At 43.6% G+C, this 22,277-nt stretch overlaps 1 protein-coding gene across 1 annotated transcript in view; it reads left to right on the top strand.

Annotated features, from left to right (window-relative positions):
* The window catches only part of LOC146855053 (carbohydrate sulfotransferase 1-like), a 180,580-nt gene that overhangs the window by 91,520 nt on the left and 66,783 nt on the right, over positions 1–22,277 (top strand). The window contains exon 3 of the mRNA XM_085650558.1: positions 276–464. Coding sequence (XP_085506684.1) covers positions 317–464 — 148 coding nt within the window. The 5' untranslated portion in view covers positions 276–316. The remainder of the gene's footprint in view (positions 1–275; positions 465–22,277) is intronic.

Genomic DNA, 22,277 nt, shown 5'->3' with positions numbered 1-22,277 from the left:
TCAGCATCAGATGGTTTAGTTCATCATAACACTCGGGCAATTCACAAATACCCGCCGGCTTCTGAAGATGCAATTTAAATGACATATGAGTTTATCAGATTCCACTTGGAAAAAATGCATGAAATTACTTTAAGAAAAAGACAGTCGCAACCTGTGCTTGCCGTTTCTCCTGTTCTGCTGCATAAACAGAACTGCGGCATTTGTTATGCTTTACTTTACTGCAAATGGTTCGGATTGTGCGCATAAACAATGTATTTGTTCTGTTCTGTTTGAAGGGCGCAATCAGATGTTCCCGAAGCTGTGTGATGTATGAACAATGGAGTGTTCGTGGAAGACTGTCCTGCTATTAGTGTGTGCCTCCCTGGGGATCCAGTACACCGCCATCAGATCCTTGCGAACCACCTTGAACTCCCCGTGCCCAGACATGGGAGCGGAGGCCCACTGTCCACAGAAAGAACCCAAAGGTGAGCGGTCTAGTTGTGCCGAAGGTATGATTTGATCTCTGTGCTCCGTATAGACTGCTGTGCCCTTGTTCTTTGTTCTCTAGAGCAAATCGCAACTCTTTGGACCAATATTTATACAGAGGTCATAAAATACGTTCAGTATAGACTGCTGCAAAGTTAAAGGGCTAAACTATTCATGTGCAGCAGTTTTGCCATTAAACATCTTTTAGAAAATTCTAACTAAATATATTATGTAGTTAAAAAACATTGCAATAAAAAACTTGAAATTTAACAAACAGTAATAAAATATACTAAGCAATTGTCTGTACATAATACATTCTAATAGTCGTTCACATCGTTTCTCGGGGGGGGGGGGGGGGGGAGTGATTAAAGTCTGTGGTGTTAAATTCTTATATAAAATCTAAAAAATTCACATCTGTACACTTTCTCAATCTGTCGAAGCTCCAAAAAGGAAAAGGATTTGCATCGTTTTAGTAATTTCCAGTGGCTATTTCTTGATAACTAAAATTTAGGCAACAAGTTAAAATGTGAACTTTCCATATATGTCGAGCGATGACAGCCTGCCAGACCGGTCACGCTCCTCAGCAAGGGAGAGACTGATCCTCCATCAGTCCAAATGGAACCACAACCCCTGCCACTACTCAAGACCGCAACTGCTTGTCCCTTTTTCTTGTGGATCCACCGTCTGTCTAGCCGGTTGCAACAGATCCTGGCCAAGGCCCTCTTCAAGACGGACATTCCCTTATGGGCAGGCAAGCTCTCTTCACTCTTTGACTACTGTTTGAGATGCTCTGTAATTCTGGAGTCATGGCTTGGGGCTATTATTAAACCTTTCTACAAAGGAGGTTTCAAATCCGATCCCAGCAATTATAGATTGATTGCTCTTCTGGACAAAAAAGCAAAACTTAAGGCTAGTCTATTGCTGAAGGATCTGCAGCAATAGGTGGAGTCGAGGGGGCTCATTCCGAAGAACCAAAGAGGATTTATTGAAAAATCTGGCCCATTGTCTAATTTGTTAGCCGCATCTATCCTATCTGATAAAGCATACAACGAATGCACCCTGTTGCATTGCTGTTTTGTAGATTTCAATGGCGGCGGATGACTGTGTCCCAAGGGGGGGTGCCCTCTGGTTAAACCAAAAGAAATACAGTATTTCATCGAAACTTCTGGAGGCCATCATTCAGTTTCATACTAACACCTGGATCTGCATCAGTGACGGATCCTGCATGTCGAGGAAAAATAACTACCACGCTGGGTGTTAAGCAGGGGTGCATGTTAGCCCTCCTCCATTATCAACAGTAATTTCCCAAAGATAGGAGGGGAACACATCAGCAATCGTGCACATGCAGATGACCTTGTCCTCTTAAGTTACACAAGTGTGGGGTTCCGGCGCTTGTTAAACCTACTGCACTCCTTTACCTCCGCCAACAGCTTGGAGGTTAACCTAAAGAAAACTAAAATCATAAGACTTGACAGGAAAACCTTCAAGGGGGGCTGCTGGTTTTACAATGGCAACAAGGTAACAAAGGAACAATCTTACCAATACCTGGGGATCCTAATTGACGCAGGGGGCACTTTTGTCTGGCAAATGGATGAAGTTGAATCAAAAGCTTTGGTCCTTCAGATGGCCCTGTCAAAAATATCAAGCACACTGTGGGGTGGGGGGGAGAAAGTGGTGTTTAAGCGTTCTCTGTCTCCTGAACGCCATGAGGGAAAAAATGATCCCATCTCTGACTTACGGCAGTGAAATCCTACTGGGAAGAGATTGTAAGCTCTTGAACAATTTTGTCACCAAAATATACAAATTCGTCCTTTGCCTGCCGTGATCTTCTTGTGTACCTCAGATTCAGCAGGAACTGTACCTCTGTGATCAGCCGGCTGCTAGAACTGGAGCTTTCTTAAACTTATGCCACAAATTTAAGTTTGCCAGGAGAGGACACATAGAGGCCCTATTGTGGGACGAGATTCAATCTGGTGGCCCAAGACTACCTTACTACTTGCACCTTGAGGAGTGTCTTAACGCCTTGAATGTGAGTTCTGAGCTTCCAACATGAGTCAATTGGCTTTCTAGCAATGTATCAAAAATGTGTGCACCTTTTTTCACATCAGGCTACTATGTATGTTTTAGCTAAACGTAAGCATGTATGGGCGCTCATTAATTCTTACTAACCAAAAGGCAAGATTTATTGCCCTCCAGCTCAGGGAATGGCCCTTCCTAAAACACCTTGCCAAATTGCGCCGTTCCTTATAATCAACAACTTATAGGGGTTGCGGACTGTATGAGGAATCCTTCTTACATATCGTCTGCAGCTGCCCAGTTCTCCTTGAGGATCGTAAAGCTCTCCCGAAGTTGGAATTAAACAAACTGGGTACTCACTCATGCCGTCAGGCTATTAATGCCTCTCTTAATCCCGATAACACCACCCTAAATATCCAGTTGGTCATGTGTTCCACCTAGCTGCCAAGAAACTCTTCTGTCCAAGGGTTCTACCGAGTGCCTTTGGTTCTTCCACCCTAGTGGATGCCTCCCCGGGACCACGATCATAAAAGCTCCTTTCTCTCTTTCTGTACTATTGGATGGTTAAAGTCAGCACTGTGCATGCTCTTGAGTGAAGCACTGTTTAATTAATAAAACCTTAGCCATTGAATGCTGCACACGTCTTTCATACGATTATTTCTGTGTCTACAAAAGGAACTTTGTTGTATTATCCTCATCATCCTAGTTCTCTGTACCAAGTTTTTGTTACTTTAATGCTGTCTTAGTGCTCTGTGTAAAATGCCTCTGGTCATAATTTCACTATGGGCGTTGTCTCTGTTCCCCCTTGCCCAGTTCCGTTTTTTACAATGCACTTTTTCCTTTTTTGACTTATTGGCTGGGCCAGGCCAGGGTGAGAATTTTCGATTTCCTTTTACCCAAAAATATTATCATCTTAGATGTATTAGCTAGCAAATAATTCTGACGGTTCTAATTTTTTAAAGCATTTTAGGGGTGTTGTGATCCAATGATAGTCAAGTCCATAATAATTGTCATCATTGTATTGCATAGTACATATTGATTTACAAAATTGGCCTCTAGTTCAGGGGAAACAGGTCACTTTTTACATAAAGTTAAATCTAAAATGAAGGGGTACCAATACACAGACCCGTTTTAGCTCAGTGTATGTAAAAACCTTATTTGTGGTGTATTAGCCATCTCCCTCTTTTACCACCATGCAAGTATCAGTGTGGTAGGACTGTATAGCTCTTAAGAATGGGTGAATGAGTACTTTACTTTGCAATTTTTGACTAGAATACTCCCCTGCTTACTCTGCCGAACACCTTGGAGAAATCCAATAGACCAAGATATAGTGATCCATTACTACCTTTTATGACAGTTGGAGTAATCATCAACATGTCCTCTCATTATTCATGGTGTCACAACCCACCCTGAAACCTATTTATTTTACTGAGAGTGTCCCCTTATCGCACGCCCAGCTTTGCAGCTCCACTACCCGCATTGTAGCATACATTTCCCTCTACATACAGTAATTGTATCAACCAAAACCTTTAGTTCCTTATTATAGGGTGGATAAATTATTGAACCTCTCCAAGAGTCTGGAATGTCAGATGCATGGAGATCGGACAAAATGTGGGCAACATTAAAGATTCTCAAACATCAGCATCATGCTTCAAATGTTCCATTGACACCCGGGGACCATGACATTCTACTAGGCCATATCAAGTTTAGAACGTTATCACGTTTGAAATTTATAGAACTAGTCATTTCTCCAATTGGTTCCATCTTAGATGTCAAAGGCCTTACGAAGAGACAACTTTCATTGGATGAATGCTGTTTATCAGTTATGCTATTCATGTTGGTAGATTGTTTCAATCCAATTCTAATTAAGCAGAATTGTATAGTGCCCTTTAGTTTAGCAGTCTCATGTACAGTTACCAAAGTATCAGAAGTATCAGCAACAACTGAACTGTCCTGTGGCTTACCATAGCTTCAATTTATACATTTTATTTGTTTTTTCTATTTGCTCCATTATTTCTGTAGCCACCATTCTCTTGACAGCCTTCTTAGCTCATGCTTACTTGTTCCTTTGATGACCCTCAATTCATTTGTGAACCATTTGTTCACATAATGCTTGTTAAAACCATTAGATCAGATAGCAGTTCTGATCAAATTGCTGGCCTTTCCCTGCTGGTGTTTCCTACTGTGTCAAAAAGGCCTAGCTAATGACCTTACGTTCTGCATATTTATTCAATGAATTACTTTTTCCCTTGCTGCACACTTCCTTCTCAACTTTTTAAGTCACAGATGCCCTCCAAATTCCCCAAAGATATGACATGTTGCACTATGGGAATATCAGCATGCTACTTGTGGTCTATGGTCACTGTTTATTCTGTCACATATCCCAAAATCAACACAGGAATTTATTGTAACTAAAGTGTAATCTAAGACTTATTGAAAAACAAAACGATGGGCAATCGTTTCATATTTTTTCTTCTAAAATGCACTTTTCACCAGATCACTTAAACAATTAAATCTAAGTACCAAATCTTTCTAGTGTGAATGATATTGACATTTGAAAGAAAACAAAATCTTTCATGTCTAAGCGTTTGTAGCCAATGGATTACTTGGTCAGAGTGTCTGTGTGGAGAAGACTTTGAAAAAAGATCAGGCAACACTCATACTGCAAGCTATCATATATTCTCCTTCTATGTGTCCCTGGTTTTATATCATTTATATGGAGAAATGCTTTGAGGGATTGATTTATTGGTATGCTGTGGATTCAGGGTATCCTCCTACATCTTGTAAGCCAACACAACAATTGAATAAAAAGGAATGCAAACACCTGTACATATATACTGGAAAAATCAATATCATAGCAGTAGAAGACCTGGATACCAGGATAATTGCAGATTCCTGATCAGTACCATAGAAAAATGTGCTGGACTTTTGAGAGCGCTGCGGCAGGTCTTCAACAAAAAATGATTTACTTTTGTAGTGAAGTATGGGCTGACACCAGCTAAGTACTGCTTTTAATCACAAAATATCTAGCAGATAGACTAGTACCACCAACTCCACAAATGAGGAAGAAAAATCTTACACTTCCTAATTATCAGTCAGAGAGTGGAACTGTTTGGTAAGCAAACGTCTTGTCTGGCAGTGGCGGCTGGTCAGTTTAAGAGGGAGGATGGGACACACGCACATGCACACATACACACTCACAGCCATGCATACACACACACACATCATGTGATCAAGGCCCATGGTCGGGCTGAAACGCGTCATGGCGGCAAGGTGATTTCGAATAAAACTTATTTTCTGCACGAAACTGTGGTCCGTATCCGTTGTCAGAAGCGACATTAGCGGAATTTCTGGATATATATATATAGATAGATAGATAGATATCCATATCCATATCCATACACAATACTCATTACCAAACTGAAGTGATGAGTAACACCGAAGAAAGACAGGCAGGCGTAGGCTCTTAGGTAAGGTCTTTATTGCAGCTCCATATAATCAGACCTCATCCTACAACCGACACAAGAAACTGACAATCTATTCAAGCAGTAACATTCTTAAATTCTAACTAGGAATGTAGCTCCATGGTAACAACATAGAACTGGGATAGAGAATAGGATTGAATACATAGCATAGCCTATACATGACGGGGAAGGACAAGAACACCACATCACCCCCCCCCCCCTTTTTCACCAACAAAAGAAAAAGATGCAAAGTTAATGCACAAATGAAATTCACAAAATGCAGTCAATAAATGCACAAAATACACTAACTGTAATCTCTTAAACGAAGAGGAATTTTCCTCACCCTACTAGGTCTCCTTTCCACAGGGCATGGATGAGCAGCAGGAGATGGCCCACTGGAGTTCTCCTCAACACATTTGGAAGGACACTTAACAATCCTGTTGAGGTTCCATACTCTGTGATCTTGGGTTTTTACCGCGTTCCCCAGAAGTTTGGTAACCATTATTGGTTGTCCAAACTTCGACTTACCAACCCTTCTTTCAGGGAGTCTCACTCTAACCCAGTCCCTAACTTGAACAATAGTCTTCTTCGCAGCTTTTCAAATATCAAACTCCAGCTTCCTTTTCTCCATCTTCTGTAGTTCGCGATCCTTCCATCCCACCGTGCGGTGAATCACGCCCCCAACTTCCTTTATTCTAGAGGTAACCCAGAGAGGTTTGACTAGCCACCCTTCCTTTAAACAGCGTGAAAGGAGAAACCCCAGTGGATGAATGTGGGGTAAACCTGTATTCACATACTTTTTTTTTTAATGGCCTCCTCCCAGTCACAACTAGAGACACCAGCCAATTGCATGCCTCCTTGAGCACTCTTACAAATCTTTTGACCACACCATTGCATTCAGGGTGGTAAAGGGCGGCGCGCTTATGCTTAATGCCCCTTTCACTCAAAAATTCTTCCACCGCACCAGAGGTAAATTGTACCCCATTGTCTGTTAACACAGAAGCTGGCAATCCCTCACTAGAAAAGAGATCATCTAAGAAACCGATCACAGAAGACGAGTCCACCGAACTGACTAGTTTAATCGCAGGCCACCAGGAAAACATATCCACGCACACCAATACATAACGATCCTGAGTTCTGATCTTCACAGGACCCAGGATATCCACACCGACCTCAACCCAAGGACCATTAGCTTGCTGTCTGATGACCATGGGTTGAGACCTACACTTAAGAGCCTTATCACTGTTGGAACATTGTGAACAAGAGCGCACCAATCCTTCAATCTGAACATCCATTGCAGGCCACCAATATGTTTCCCGGAGTCTTTCCTTTGTTTTAGCTATGCCCATGTGACTAGAATGGGCACACTCCACCAGTTTGTCACGCAGGTCTGAAGGAGCCACAAGCCTACTGCCTCTGAAAAGCAACTCGTTCGAACACGACAACTCCTTCACACACCAAAACCCTTTAACTTGGTCATCACAATCGCGCTTCTCGCACCAACCATCACGTACATAGGTGATGACCCGCTGGATCACTGACCAGACAGGCCTTCCATTCACCCTCTGTTACAACACCTTCAGTCACAACACACACTCTCAGGTCTTCCCCAGAGTCTTCACCAACAAACAGTCATCATCACAACCATCAAGAATAGATGAACCACTGAGCCTAGACAAACAATCCGCAAGAATATTACTTGCCCCAGGTAAGTAAGAGACATGAAATTCGAAATATTGCAGAGCAACTACCCATTTCCTAATTCTAAGGGAAACACAATCAATACCTTTTTTTTCAAACACCTCTTTTAGAGGTTTGTGATCTGAGACCACTTAGAAATGCTTGCCCCAAATAAACTTTTTGAGCTTCCGAACTGCCCAGTAGACAGCCAAAGCTTCTTTCTCTATCACAGAGTAGTTGCACTATGCACCTCTAAGCAGCCTGGAAATAAATAGAATGGTGTTGTCCATGTGTTCACCAGGTTGCAGGGGAACAGCTCCCAGCCCCTTAGAACTAGCGTCCGTCATGATGAACGACTCTTTTGCAGGATCAAAGCTAGATAGATTAGGAGCCTTGTTCAAGCAACTCTTGGTGAGATCAAACTCCTCACAACAAGACTTGTCCCAAATGAATTCACATTCTTTTTTTAAGCAGAGCTCTCACATTTTCCATTTTTTGTGCAAGCCAGGGACAAATTTATTATGGAATTCTGCCATCCCCAAAAATTTGACAAGCTCATCCTTGTTCACAGGATAGTTGAGATTGGAGATGGCTTCAACTAAGGATGGTTTAGGTTTGATGCCTGAACAAGACACCAGGTGACCCAGATATTCAATTTCCCTGACGTTGAATTTACACTTATCTAACCTGAGAGTGAGTCCTGAGTTTTGCAATTTGGACAAAACCTCTTTCAGTCTAGAATCATGCCTTCAATGCCGCTCAAAATATTCTCCATCACCCTTTGGAATACTGATGAAGCAGATATTATTAGGCCAAACTGCATCCTGAGAAATTTAAAGGTGCCGAACGCGGTGATGAAAGTGGTCAGATCTTGGCACGAGGGATGGAGTTTGACCTGGTGGTAGGCCGAGGAGAGGTCCAACGTGGGGAAATGGAAGGCACCACCCAAAGAGGACAACATTTCAGCAATGTTTGGTAGCGGATACCGATCAACAACTACAGATTTGATGAGCTCTCTGAGGTCAATACATAATCTTGCCTCTCCGTTGGCCTTGCGGGCCATCACCACCAGGGAGACCCGTTCAGTGGCCTCAACCTCTTGTATGACACCATTCTTTAACAATTTGTCTAATTAGAACTTCATTCTGTCTTTAACTAACAAAGGTGCATTTCTAACCTTTGCCACCTTAGGTACAGAATCACGTTTCAACTTGATCATGTGTGCATAATTTTTAAGACAACCCAGCGTATTATCAAACACCCCTGGAAACTTAGTAATCCACATGATGCGATCAGAGACAGCAGCCACTGAAGGAGGTTCTCTTAAACAAACAGAAGGAAACTCATTTGGGTCAAGATATACTCAAAGGTCACGTTGATGAGACCAACTAATAAGGGAATCTCCTTTCATGGATACGTATATTTAACCTGTAGTGATTCTTCCTTTAAAGTCTATGGTACCCATAAAATAACCCAACAACCTAATTATTTCTACACCATAGCCTCTTGGGACAATGTCTGGTTTAAACAGCTTTACTTTTCCAGACAAATGTTTCTCATAAAATATTTTAGGCACAAGGGTAATTTTCGCTCCTGAGTCGAACAACATCTTAACAGACTTATCATTAATTAGAACATGTTCCATGGGACCCTCAACCTCTTAATCGTTGACTTGACAAACAAACCAGATCATCATCATCTTGGTCGTAAATATCCACCTCCCTTACTTCCTTTTGATTTCTGTTTGATCTGCAGCATTTCGAAAAATGGCCCTTCCTCTTACAGATAGAACAAACAGTCTTCCAGCCAGGACAATCTTTAAAGTTAGCTACATGACCTGGGTTCCCACAACGGAAGCATTTTACGGAAAATGATTTGATGTTTGTAAAGGAACGTGTAGACTTAGACACTAAAGAAGAATTTTTTGGATTGGATTTGTGTGATTTGTCTGCTGATGAGGTTTTAACCTCTTTTACATCAGTGGAGGTACTCGTATGACTTTCTGTATCTTTGCAAATAGCTTCAACGCAGGCTTTGGCAAATTCATGCATTTTTTTATTTATTTATTTTTTAAATTTGTAAGGCGCTACAGCTACCCAAAAAGGGTTTCCCGGCGCCGATACACAGCATAAGGATGTCAGGAGAATTTACTAGCTATTCTTGTTATTGTTCGAATAGCCAGGTCTTGACGTAACTTCTGAACCTGACGTGGTTTTCCTCTTTTCGAATGAAAGGAGGGAGTGCGTTCCAGAGGGTTGGTCCAAGGTGGGCAAAAGATCTGCCTCCCATTCTTGCCAATTTAAATCTTGGTACACAGAAGTTGACAGCTGATTGCGAGCGAAGATTACGCTTGGGAGTATAGGGGTGAGCCAGAGCTAGAAGGTACTTGGGTGCAGTACCTGCTTTGATTCTGAACATGTAGTTCAGGGCTTTAAAATGGATTCTGCTTTCTACCCTGAGCCAGTGGAGATCCCGACGGTAGTTCGAGACTCCGGAAGTTTTGGGGATTCTGCACAATAGTCGGACTGCAGCGTTCTGGGCAAGTTGTAGTCGACCGACTACCGCTTTATTTGAGCCAAGGTACAGAATGTTGCCATAGTCAAGCCGTGATGTTATGACGGCATTGACTACGGTCTTTTGAGTGGAAGAGGGCAGCATCCAAATAATTTTCCTCAGCCATTTGATGATGGTAAGGCATAGACCGACAACTTTGTTGGCCTGTTGACTCATGGAAAGGGAGCTGTCCAAGATGACTCCCAGATTGCGAACTTGAGTCACTGGGGTAGGAAAAGTAGCCATCTGGTTTGGCCAGTGTGAGGGATTCCAAAGATCTTGACGTTTTCCTAAGAGAAGAATCTCTGTCTTGTCTCCATTGAGCTTTAATTGGTTTCTTGTCATTCAGTTAAGGATGTTTTGAAGCCCTGATTTGGGGAGAGATGGGGATGTCGGGCCGGGTTCGGATAGGGAGAATATAATTTGGGAATCGTCGGCATAGGTCATGAGGATGAGTCCAGATTTTTCGGCTAAATCAACTAGGGGTCTGAGGTAAAGATTAAAAAACAGGGGACTCAATATAGATCCCTGTGGCACACCGTGGGGGGCATTAAAGGTGTCGGAACAGGCCAGTGAGGATGTTATTTGGAAAGTCCGTTCCGCTAGGAAGGATCGAATCCAGTTAAGCGCTTTTCCACGGACACCATTTTTGTATAATGCCTTGATGAGAGTTTCGTGAGATATGGTGTCAAAGGCCGTGCTCAAATCTAAAAGCACGAGTGCGACCATCTGGATTTTATCGAGGAGATTTCGGATGTGTTCCGTAACTCCTAGAAGGGGGTTTCTGTCGAGAAACCAGCCCGAAAGCCCGATTGTGAGGGGTGCAAAAGCGAATTGTCTTCAACAAAGGTGGATAGGACCGCGTGGACATGTCTCTCCAAGCATTTGGAGAAGGCAGGGAGCAGGGATATGGGTCTATAGTTGGCTGGACTTTCCGGATTTGCTTTGGGCTTTTTTAACAAAGGCGTAATCATGGCGTGTTTCCAGAGGGTCGGCACTGTGGAGAATTCAAACGAAGAGTTGAGCGTATTAACGATGACTTCCAGGGAATGATCGTCTAGTTGTTTAATAATTTTAAATCGGGATAGGATCCCTGGGGGAGCCGGACTTGATGTTTTTAAAAATGGTTTTCAGTATATCTACCGAAATGGGAGGCCAGGCTTCCAGGGTATTTTCACAGGAGGGGGCATGTTCCGGGTCAGAAAGAGGTGGTGGTTCGTTTATGTTGGTGTTAATGTTCCTGATGATTTTCTCGATTTTTTTCAGTAAAGAAACATGCTAGATCTTGACATTGTTGAGTATTCAGTGGGGGAGCCGAGGCTGTGGTTTGTGCGCCTGCTAGTTCTTTGACTATATTAAACAAGGTTTTCGGCTTATTTGTTGCTCCCGTGATAGTATTAGAAACGAATGAGGCGCGTGTTTTTGCGCAGGCAGTATGATATAAATTCCTGGCTACATGGTAGGTTTTTTTTGCGTCAGGGGCGTAGTCTTTGCGCCATTGACGCTCCAGTGCCTTGCATTTCGATTTTTCAGTTTTTAAAAGGTCATTAAACCATGGGGCAGGGTGGCGGTGTCTATTTCCTTTGATAGGAGTGGTGGATAGGCAGTGGTCAGCGGCATCGCTGAGCTATTTGTGAGTAGCTGCCGCTAGGCTGTCCATGTTATGACCGCTTCTAGGCGGGTTTTCATGAAGTGCTGAATTTAATTTTGCCAAGTCCAGTAGCTTCCAGTTTTTCCTGGACGTAGATGGAAAGTCGGGTTGCATATTGGAGGTAGGTGGGAGATTTATGCTGAATTTTATTAGATGATGGTCAGACCAACAAATGGGAGTGGTGTTATGCCATTTTAGCTCATGCATATTGGAGATAATGGGGTCGAGCAGGTGTCCCTCTTTATGTGTAGGTCCAGTATTGACTAAGGTCAAATTTAGGGCATTCAGATCATCTAACAAATTAGAGCAAAAGGGAATGGAAGGGTCATCAAGATGTAAGTTTAGATCACCAATAAGTGAGAAATTTTTGGAGGCAATGTAGTATGGAGTGATATAGTTGGCTAAATTTGATGCCCATTTGGATGAATTTCCGGGGGGCCGGTATATCAATAGGCCTGACCTCGTGAAGTTCGGGTTCAGAGAAATTTTGAAAAAGCCGGCTTCGCAGTCGGGGATGGCAACTTGTTCTAATGTACATTTCAAGTCTCTGTTAAAGATGATTGCTATTCCACCACCTAGCTGTTTACTTCGATTTATCCTAGTGATGGCATAATTGGCGGGGAGGGCAGTAGCAACGTCGGGGCCAGCACTCTCGTGCAGCCACGTCTCTGTCAGAAAGAGGACACTAGGGTTAACATCCAATAGGAGGTTGAAGATGTCCAATTTGTGTTTAGGTAGTGAACGGCAGTTAGTACTGTAGAGCACGTACTTTTGTGCCTCAACATTACAAGACTGTTTCCGTTTCCTGTGCCTCCTTACAGCGTCAGGGTAAGGTTGGCGGATGGTAGTGGTCAGTTTGCAATTTTTACAGGCGGTAACTCCTGTTTTGTGGAGATTGAGTGTTGTACATCCCATATTAATAATTGGGCGTAACGCTGTAAGTTCCATAGGGGATCTTACCAGCTTTTCATGGGCGGGGGGAGCAAAGTCTTCTGCCCCATGCCCCGTACTGGCCCGGATGGGCACAGACGGGCTGGTCTTTGGCGTGTCTTCGGCGTGCTGAGGGCGTGCCCGCTGCGCTCGTCCGCTGCGCTTCCAAGGAGTGTGCATAGTTATGGGGCGGAGGAAGGGGTGTGGCTAGTTGTAAGGGCGTGGCCCAGTGTCTCGTGGGTGGTGATGGCGGCTGAGACTTCGCCCTTCCTACACCAGCGCTGGCTCCGCTGTGCAGGAAAGTGTCCCCAGAAGCCCAGATGCAACTGAACAAAGGTGAGCAATAAGAAACGAAAACACAATTTGTTTAAAAACAGCAATGTGCAAAATACGCGTTATTTAAAAATTGAGGAGCGACACCCCCGGCTCCCGCCTCAAGGGTAGCGGTCTATCAACACTGGCTTGTAACTCAGCTCGGCGTTTTAAGTGTCAGGGAGGGGGCGTGGCTAGTTGTAAGGGCGTGGCCCAGTGTCTCGTGGTTGTGATGGCGGCTGAGACTTCGCCCTTCCTACACCAGCGCTGGCTCCGCTGTGCAGGAAAGTGTCCCCAGAAGCCCAGATGCAACTGAACAAAGGTGAGCAATAAGAAACGAAAACACAATTTGTTTAAAAACAGCAATGTGCAAAATACGCGTTATTTAAAAATTGAGGAGCGACACCCCCGGCTCCCGCCTCAAGGGTAGCTGTCTATCAACACCGGCTTGTAACTCAGCTCGGCGTTTTAAGTGTCAGGGAGGGGGCGTGGCTAGTTGTAAGGGCGTGGCCCAGTGTCTCGTGGGTGGTGATGGCGGCTGAGACTTCGCCCTTCCTACACCAGCGCTGGCTCCGCTGTGCAGGAAAGTGTCCCCAGAAGCCCAGATGCAACTGAACAAAGGTGAGCAATAAGAAACGAAAACACAATTTGTTTAAAAACAGCAATGTGCAAAATACGCGTTATTTAAAAATTGAGGAGCGACACCCCCGGCTTCCGCCTCAAGGGTAGCTGTCTATCACCTCTTGAAGAGGGGGATTGTCTTTTTGCCAAAGACTGTCTTTTGCTTTATCCATAGAACAGCCTAGCATAAGCTGGTCCCTTAGTCTTTCATCCAGACTGCCAGCAAAAGAGCATGCTGAAGCAAGCTTGCGTAGAGCTGTGACATATTGCTCAACAGACTCTTCGTGCCTTTGCATCCTCATCCCAAAGTCATAGCGTTCTAAAATCATGCTCACTTTGGGAAGATAATGCAAGTCCATTTGTTTAAATTCAGATTTCGTATTCATTGAGAGAGTCAGCTTCACTGTCGGGAAGGTCTGGTAGGTGCTCGAATACTTCCTGTCCCTCCGAACCCAGGCAATGTAGAAAAAGTGAAGATTTCCTCTCTGCACTTAGTGATGTACCGCAAACCCTTGCATAGTTTGAGAATGAATTTTTCCACTTCAGCCAGAGAATGGGAGGATCACCAGGTGCGCAGAGAAAAAACGGAGGGGGAGTGAAGTTTTGCATAGCCCCCGGAGAGGATTACTTATGGGGTAAGACGCAAAATAACGTAATGAATCACTGTGAGAAATAACCAATTTCGTACAACACCCAATAGTAATTGGCAGACAATTATAAACGGTAAACCAGGCAAATCTGCAGTTTACTATAAGAGTAAATAAACACACAGGTTGTGCTGGTCAGCTTAAATACACAAGCTGTGCTGATCAGCGTAAGTACACAAGCTGTGCTGATCGGTGTAAGCACACAAGCTCTGCTGATCAATAAGTACACAAGCTGTGCTGATTAGCGTGGTGGATGTGCAGAACAATGACAACAGTTTGTAAACAGACGAGCTGTGCTGATCAGCGCGATGACAGTGGACGGCCTGCAGTACAACGATAAGTGTCTGACAAGGCTGTGCAGGTCAGCGCAGTGATGACTGAAAAGCAGTTGAGAGACAACAGTAAGCGAAGCACAAGGTGGGAGTTATGAAAGTAACTGTGATGATCAGCGCAGCAGAGATAGCAACGTCAACAAAGTTAACTTACCACCCGATTTTCAATGAAGGTGGAGAAAGGCAAACCTTATTGTTACCGATATGATGATGATCCACACGAGGGACGATCGGAACTCCCTGGAAGAAGAGACATGCAGCAGAGGAGGGGAAGAATGCCGAAGTCTCCGTGTTGAAGTTCGTGGTGATGTTGTCCAAAATGGCCGCCGTTACGTTGCGCGTTGACGTAATAGTGACGTAGCAGGGTCACGCACAAGCAAAGATGGCAGAAACAACATCTTGACGCAAGGTCAGGCAGTAGCACGAAGAGTGTTCCCAGGTTGCTAGGGAACGTGAGACTATGACGTTGGTAGGGAGATCCCTACGCTGGAGTCAGGCTTGGTCAGGCTGTTTTGTTGCCAGGTAGTGCAGAAGTGGTGAAAAGAAGACCACAAGAGTGCTGAGCAGGCCCGGTTGCCAGGCAGCGTTGAACACAGGGTTGCACCGGTACTAAGCAGGCCTGGCACGGCGAAAGAAGCACTAACAGGAGGTCAGTGAGGCAAATGAAATACTCCCAGGAATCCAGTGTGAAGGCAGCGATGATCCATAGAAGACACAGAGTGAAAGAAGGACACAGTGTGAAACAGGTAAGCTTCTGGATAGTTGAGTTGAGTTGAGGCCTGTAGAGATGATGAGTTGGTTTCCGCTTGTCGCCAAAATGAAGTGATGATTAACACCGAAGAAAGACAGGCAGGCGTAGGCTCTTAGGTAAGGTATTTATTGCAGCTCCATATCATCAGACCTCATCCTACAACCGACACAAGAAACTGACAATCTATTCAAGCAGTAACATTCTTAAATTCTAACTAGGAATGTAGCTCCATGGTAACAACATAGAACTGGGATACAGAATATGAAGGAATACATAGCATAGCCTATACATGATGGGGAAGGACAAGAACACCACACAAACATACATAAATACACGCGAGAACGCACCAAACATTAATTTTAAAAAAACACACACTTACCTACAGCTCTGCCTCAGAGGTCCCAGGAGGCTTGGGTCTACTGCCTTCACTCATTGACTGACCTAAGGTCAGTGAGACTGCTGACCCGACCTCACTCTGTGATGCATTGTCACTGATTAACACTCAACCCTAGACAATTCAGGGCTTAAAACGGAAGCGCCCAGGTGCAAGGCAATCAGTGGCGCTACCCCTCATCACTGTGCGGAGGGCCTCAGGGACCTTTGCTGAGCTGAGGAGATCATGCCCTCTGGAGCTGTAATTTCCTATGCCCAGCAAAGTTCACCTCAGGCAGCCAGGAGCCTGCACCTTAAGCGCATGTCTGGCTCCTGGCTGTCTGAGTGGAAAATGAACAATGTCTGTCAGGCTGACCTTTTGGTTAGCCTGACAGACACTGTATGTGAGGAGAAAAAGGTGGGGGGGTGACCCCTCAGCCCCAATGCACTGGCTGTTGTCTGGAAAGAGTAGTTCCTTTCCTCCTCAGCTTCAAGGTTTGTGGCACAAAATGGATACCATTATAAGAGTCTGTCCATGTGACTGGTCCTGCCCATATAGTTGGCCAATCGCTGTTCTGTCTAATCTTGAGAAAACTATGTGTGAGAAGAGGAAAGCTTGATTTAATTGATAAAAATATATCTCCCACAATTTAATGATCTGATGTTAATTACTTCAAAGCAGATTGCAATTTGTAATACTCTTGAACCACAACGCATTTCACTACAAAACAAAGAGTGGTACACAGGTGAGACATGGGTGGAATAACACTACACATATACATTCTTCATTGGCCTATATTTGAATCATATAGTTTGTAGTCTTGCAGAACGTAAGTAGGATTGGAGCTTAGTTGCAGATATTGAATAAAGAAGGTGTAGTAAGCCACCTGGCGGGAATCATAAAGGTAACGCTTCAATGCTGCATGCACTCCAAAGTCCGGCATGGCTGATAGCACAATTAAATGGGCCTCAGACCACTTGGGGTATGAGTCTATGTATAATATCCATGGTGTGTGTAACCTCTCTATTTGCACAGAGGTGGTGGCCTGTCAACCCCTGACCTGGAGGAAATCTTAGAGGTTTCCAAAAATTGCTTTCTGAACGTTTGGCATTTCTAGGTATATACAAACTGTATTTTGCAGTCAGTAAGTGCTGTATTAGATGGCTTGAATTTTCCTGGGGTACTGAGTGTTATTATGGGTGACTTTGCCCAGACTGTCTTGAAGATTGAGTGGCTCTCAATAAATAGGTAGCCAGTGAAGGGAAGTCATGACAGGTGGTGCGTGATCATGTCAGTGTTAACCTATTACTTATTATACGGCTGTGAGCACTGTGAGTTTGCTCATTTGGAGGCCTGCCAGTAGTGAGTTTCTCTGGTACACTCTGGCCTGGATTAGTACCAATATTATTGCTTGCACATAATTTCCGAGTGGTTTATTTTTTACCCTCTATATGTGGAAATCCCTTTCAGGGATTAATAGAATCTCCCATTTCTCTATGGGAGCTTGTGCTACGTCTGGTTTACGGCCATAGCACAAACTCCCATAGAGAAATGGAAGTATGTGACTGCACAATGTGCGGTCGCAATGTAATTGCGGTGACGGGACCACTGATCAGAGGTTGGTCAGTCCCGAGACCGCCACGGTCGGAAGCAACTCTGACCAACATCGTAATGAGGCCCTAAATATATTGGATTAGGATCTACAATGGGCATCAGCTCTTTGACTGAAAGTTTGAAAAGCACCTGTGAAGTGGCTGTTAATCATAAACATTTGTGAGTTGCATCATACAGTTATTTTTTAAGTTCTGTTAGAACGGTGGAATATTGGGAGCTCCGTTGAAAAAAATGGAGTGCTCCGGGCTCTGGTAAAAGCCCGGAGTTCCAACATTCGAATGTTGTCGTTCACAGCTGTCAATGTGATCAAGGGTCTCACTGTGCCTGAGAGAACTTCAATCCCCTCGGGCTCCATGAGGCCTTAGTTTTATTAGTTGGAACATTCTTCCTTCTAGTGGCGTAATGTTCTAACAGCCTTATAGCCCTCCTTAGCTGGGCTATACCACCAATAAAGTCCCGCCCCCCCTTGTTAAAGGCTTAACGATGGAGCGGGCTTTTAATTGCCCGTAAAGCCACTCCATCAGAACACTGCAATGTTGAGCCCTCCATTGAAGACAATAGAGTAGTTCCGTGCATCTAGTGGCTGGTAAAAGCCTGGAGCTCCAAAATTGCAATGTTTGTCTTTCACAGCAACAGCTGTGAACAAAGACCTCACTGGCCCAGAGGGGATTTCAACCCCCTCGGGGTTTTGTTTTTACTAATTAGAACATTTTGCACTGATAGGGCAGAATGTTTTAATACCCTTAAAGCCCCCCATAGCAGGGCTATACCAGCCATTTAAGGTCAGCTCCCTTGTTAATGGGCAGAGCCAAAGGATAGGGCAGTTAATGGCCGGTATAGCCCGCTATGGTGGGCTATAAGGCTCTAATACAGTTGCATGGCAATTGTATATTGATGCTCGCCAATCTAATGGCTGATCATCAGTCTTCCAAAAGGTGCCATGCAAACCTTGAAGGGCACAGGCCAGGGTGCAGATCCCTTTATTGATCTCAATGGCATTAGCACAGGTAGGACTTAAATCATCTGCATTGATAAGTTGATTGTGGTGATGCAGGAATAGCAAGTATCAGCCAAGGACTCTCCCACCAATGCCCATGTGGTTCAGCAGGAAGCTGAGAAGAATTTCACAGCCTGCTATTTGTAATGCTGCCTACAGATTGAGTATTTCACGTATATATGCATCTCCTGTATGCATTATACAGATAGGGTAATTGATGACATACAGTCTGCTTGTTTCCATGCTATATCCTGGTCTTATAAACACAAAGGCAAGTGGATCTCCATCAGACAGATTAGACCAATTCATCTGTATTTTTTAATGTCATGGTTATAAATGAAAAACTTGTAAAGGGCAGGTGTTTTTGAATCCATGTTGCGAATAGATTGATATTTCATGAGCATGGTTACACATTCTTTCATGATTCTGCCAGGGCTCCTCCATGAGACAGGGATGCTACCACTGCATTGAAAAAGAAAATATCAAAACTGTTGAGTATTGCTTTGAGCAGCAATCCAGTAAAAGGGTAACAAGTGAATGGTATTGCATGACCAGGACTTTCAGAGGTGTGGCATATGTTTTGGCTCCAAGACCTAAATTTCTCAGCAAAGAAGGAAATTATTCTTGGCACCAATCATTTTAGATTTAGCTGTTTTATTGTTGATTTCTTTCTTGCCCAGTGCTGCCCTATGACGCGTCAGAGCATTTGTATATAAATATAGTCGGTGTAGGGACAGAATTTATTAAGATATTATTACAATTCCTAAACACAAGACCACTTTAACCTTTATTTCTTTCAGTAATATTTCTTTTTTTTAATATACAGTAAAATGTCCATCACTATGTGTGGCTTGGGGTTGAGTGAGCAACCTCCCACCAAGCACGGGTTGGGCACAGGGCCTGTCCGGCAGCCAGGTTCTGCGGGCATCCTGCCCCCTGGAGTGCACGGCCTTTAGCAATTCGCAGCAAGGGGTTGGACGCACAGAGCTGAATAGGTGATGTAACAATGCAAAGGGTGTCATTTTATGTAAGATAGACCATCTGACTGACAAAGGGGCAGAACACCAAAATCTAATAAGCGGGCCTACTAGCTGTATCAAGAGATCAGAAGATCAACATATCTAGAGCAGATCTATTGTCTGTCATAAAGTCACCAATAATTATAATTAAATGTTTATTTTATAAATTCCCACACTGCAGTGTTTAACAAAAAGAATTACTAAAAAAAGAATCAACAGTATTTTGTTTATTTAAAAGTTTTAAGGCCACAAAATACAACATTAGAACCCACCAAAATTCGGCCCTACAATTACGTGAGGGAGGGAGGCTGCTGTCCTTCCTGCAGCCCCTTACGACATTAACCAAAATGGTTGTTGGTGCCCCTGTCTCTTCTAGGGGCACCACCAGGATGAAAAAATATAGTTTAATAAGCCCTAGGGCATTATGGGGCGTTTGTTGCTGGAGCAGTGAATGATAAATTAGCACCTCCTGCTCATTTAATATTCTTTGTTTGGCCTCTTTTAATTTGTAATTTATTTTTGTGAGCCCAATAACCCAACAACATATATATATATATATATATATATATTACACAAACATTCTAGCAATCTTTGGATGCTTTTAAGAAAAGTTCAAAAAGTTATGATGATTGTTCATGATTTTACGTTATCTGTCTTTTTACTAGTCTGTTGCCTATGTCTATGGCCATCTGACACAGGAAGTGAAACTCACCTTGCATATTTAAATCGTATTGGCAGCCTGTTGCTAGTGTGTGATCAAGGGCTCGGCTGTGCCCGAAACGCGTCACTAGGTGAAGGAACAGAATAAAATCTTCCTGCCAGCAATCGGGGTCCGTTTTCCTTTGTTCGCTGCTGATGCTGCTGTCGCGGTCTTGTAGCGGAGGTTCGAGGAGTTTAAGCAATTATTCATACAATTGCAGAAGTAGGTTGCTTCCGATAACGGGCCACCTCCCTTCGAGTTGGCAGCCGTCCACAACCGACACTTGATGAGAAATTCCGGAGAGGAATATTTGACGGCGGCCCCCTGCAGCAGCTGAAATTGGTGACTCCAACTACGGGACGGCGGAGGACGGGTCGGAGGACGCGCCATTACGTGGTTCCTGTTGGTGAGTTACTCGGCATTGGTGCGCAGGCGGGGAGGTGATTCAAGAACGGCAGTGTATGCGTGGGCGGCGGACGCCAACCGCGTTGTAAATTACCTTCACTTGATAGCATGTCTGCCAATACAGACAGAGAACGAGAAGCAGCGGCAGATGTATTATTTGGAAATCTGCCAATTGTAACTGCAGGCACAAGAAGCTTGCACGATAATGTTGTTGACGCTGACAAAGATGTTAAAGTTTTATTGAAAACCCTTGAGAAAAAAATGAGGAGTGAGACTACCAAATGGTGGGAGCACAAATCCCTTACAAAATATGAAGAAGCAGGTAGAGTCCCGCGTGGACTCAGAATTCTATTGGCACCCAGCTTTGAGGAGCCCAACCCGGAGATGCTCAAGGAATGGGGTGAGAGCAAACTGATCGCTTCTATGAACCTTGTAAAAATTCTGATTAAATATGCAGCCATTGACAGACAAAAATTACTCAAAGACATAGAGCAAATCAATGAGGAATTGGCCAAGTCTGAATTAAAGGAGTATATCACCAAAACCAGATCAGAAATCGCAGCAAGACTTTTGAAACATGAGGACAAAATTAAGAAACTCAAAGTGTTTAAATTTGCCCGTGATTTAATGGATTATCAACAGGGTCAAATCTACACATTTGCAAGAAAATTTGAACATGCCAAAAAACTACGTTTTGAGGATAGACGTGTTTGCAAGATTCCTCAGCCTGCCCACATGGATACGAATAAAGACAATGAAGCCTCAGGGACAGATGTCGAATCCCTAACAAGCGATTCTGGCTCGGAAGGAGATATATTGGCCAACAACTTGGAAGGAGATGTTTTGAGCCTGGGAGAAGAGATTGATTTTTTAGTCATCGACAGGCGCCACACGCTGAGACCGAGGAATCGGAACAATCAACCAAACGGAAGAAAAGAAATGCCAGAAGAAAAGCAAGACGGAAATGCCGGAAAAACAACACTAAAGAAAAAACAACAATGGCAGAGAAAGAGGCGATAATAGAACAAACTATAATCAATTTATCCAGTGTCGAACTTTCTAAAGCAGAGAAACAGCTTCTATCCCTAGGACTCAGCTTCTGTCCTGAGAGTTCTTTCAACCACGCTAATACTAGGATTGATATTTTTTGTTTCATCCGTAAACTCAAATTAAAAAAAAAAAAATTACGGTGAAAAATGCCATACAACGCAAGACATCTTTCCTGGAAACTCTGTGGGATTGCAAGCGTTTGACATGTCGACTCTCCTGACTATGCAAGAATTGAGTAATGAGGAATCTACAACACAACCTGGAACAGAAGGTGGTATCAACACCCAGAGTAGATTACACAATGCAGGAATCACTCAAATTGGAGCTGGAATCAGTCCGTTTAAACCGAAGAGCACCTTCATAGCTATGATGCCCAAAGACTCGGTGGATATATTCCATGACCGTGTAATAGATGATGTCAAAAAATTGTATATTCAGTCTAAGAAGAAATCAAAGAATGCATCTTTCATGAACAATCAATATGACCGACTTATGACCAAATTGGGTAAGAACAATGAAATTATCATCAATGCATCTGATAAAGGTGGCAACATTGTACTCTGGCCCAAAAGGGAGTTTATCACTGAAGCAAGAAGACAACTGAATAATCAGGAATGCTATGGGAAATCTAACCTCAAAGAGTACAACCATGCCAAAGAATCATTAAGGAAACCATTGTTACAATACAAAAGGGAGG

This window comes from Triturus cristatus, chromosome 4_1 (assembly GCF_964204655.1).
Source record: "Triturus cristatus chromosome 4_1, aTriCri1.1, whole genome shotgun sequence".
NCBI lineage: Eukaryota > Metazoa > Chordata > Amphibia > Caudata > Salamandridae > Triturus > Triturus cristatus.
This window is presented reverse-complemented; position numbering and strand designations above follow the sequence as displayed.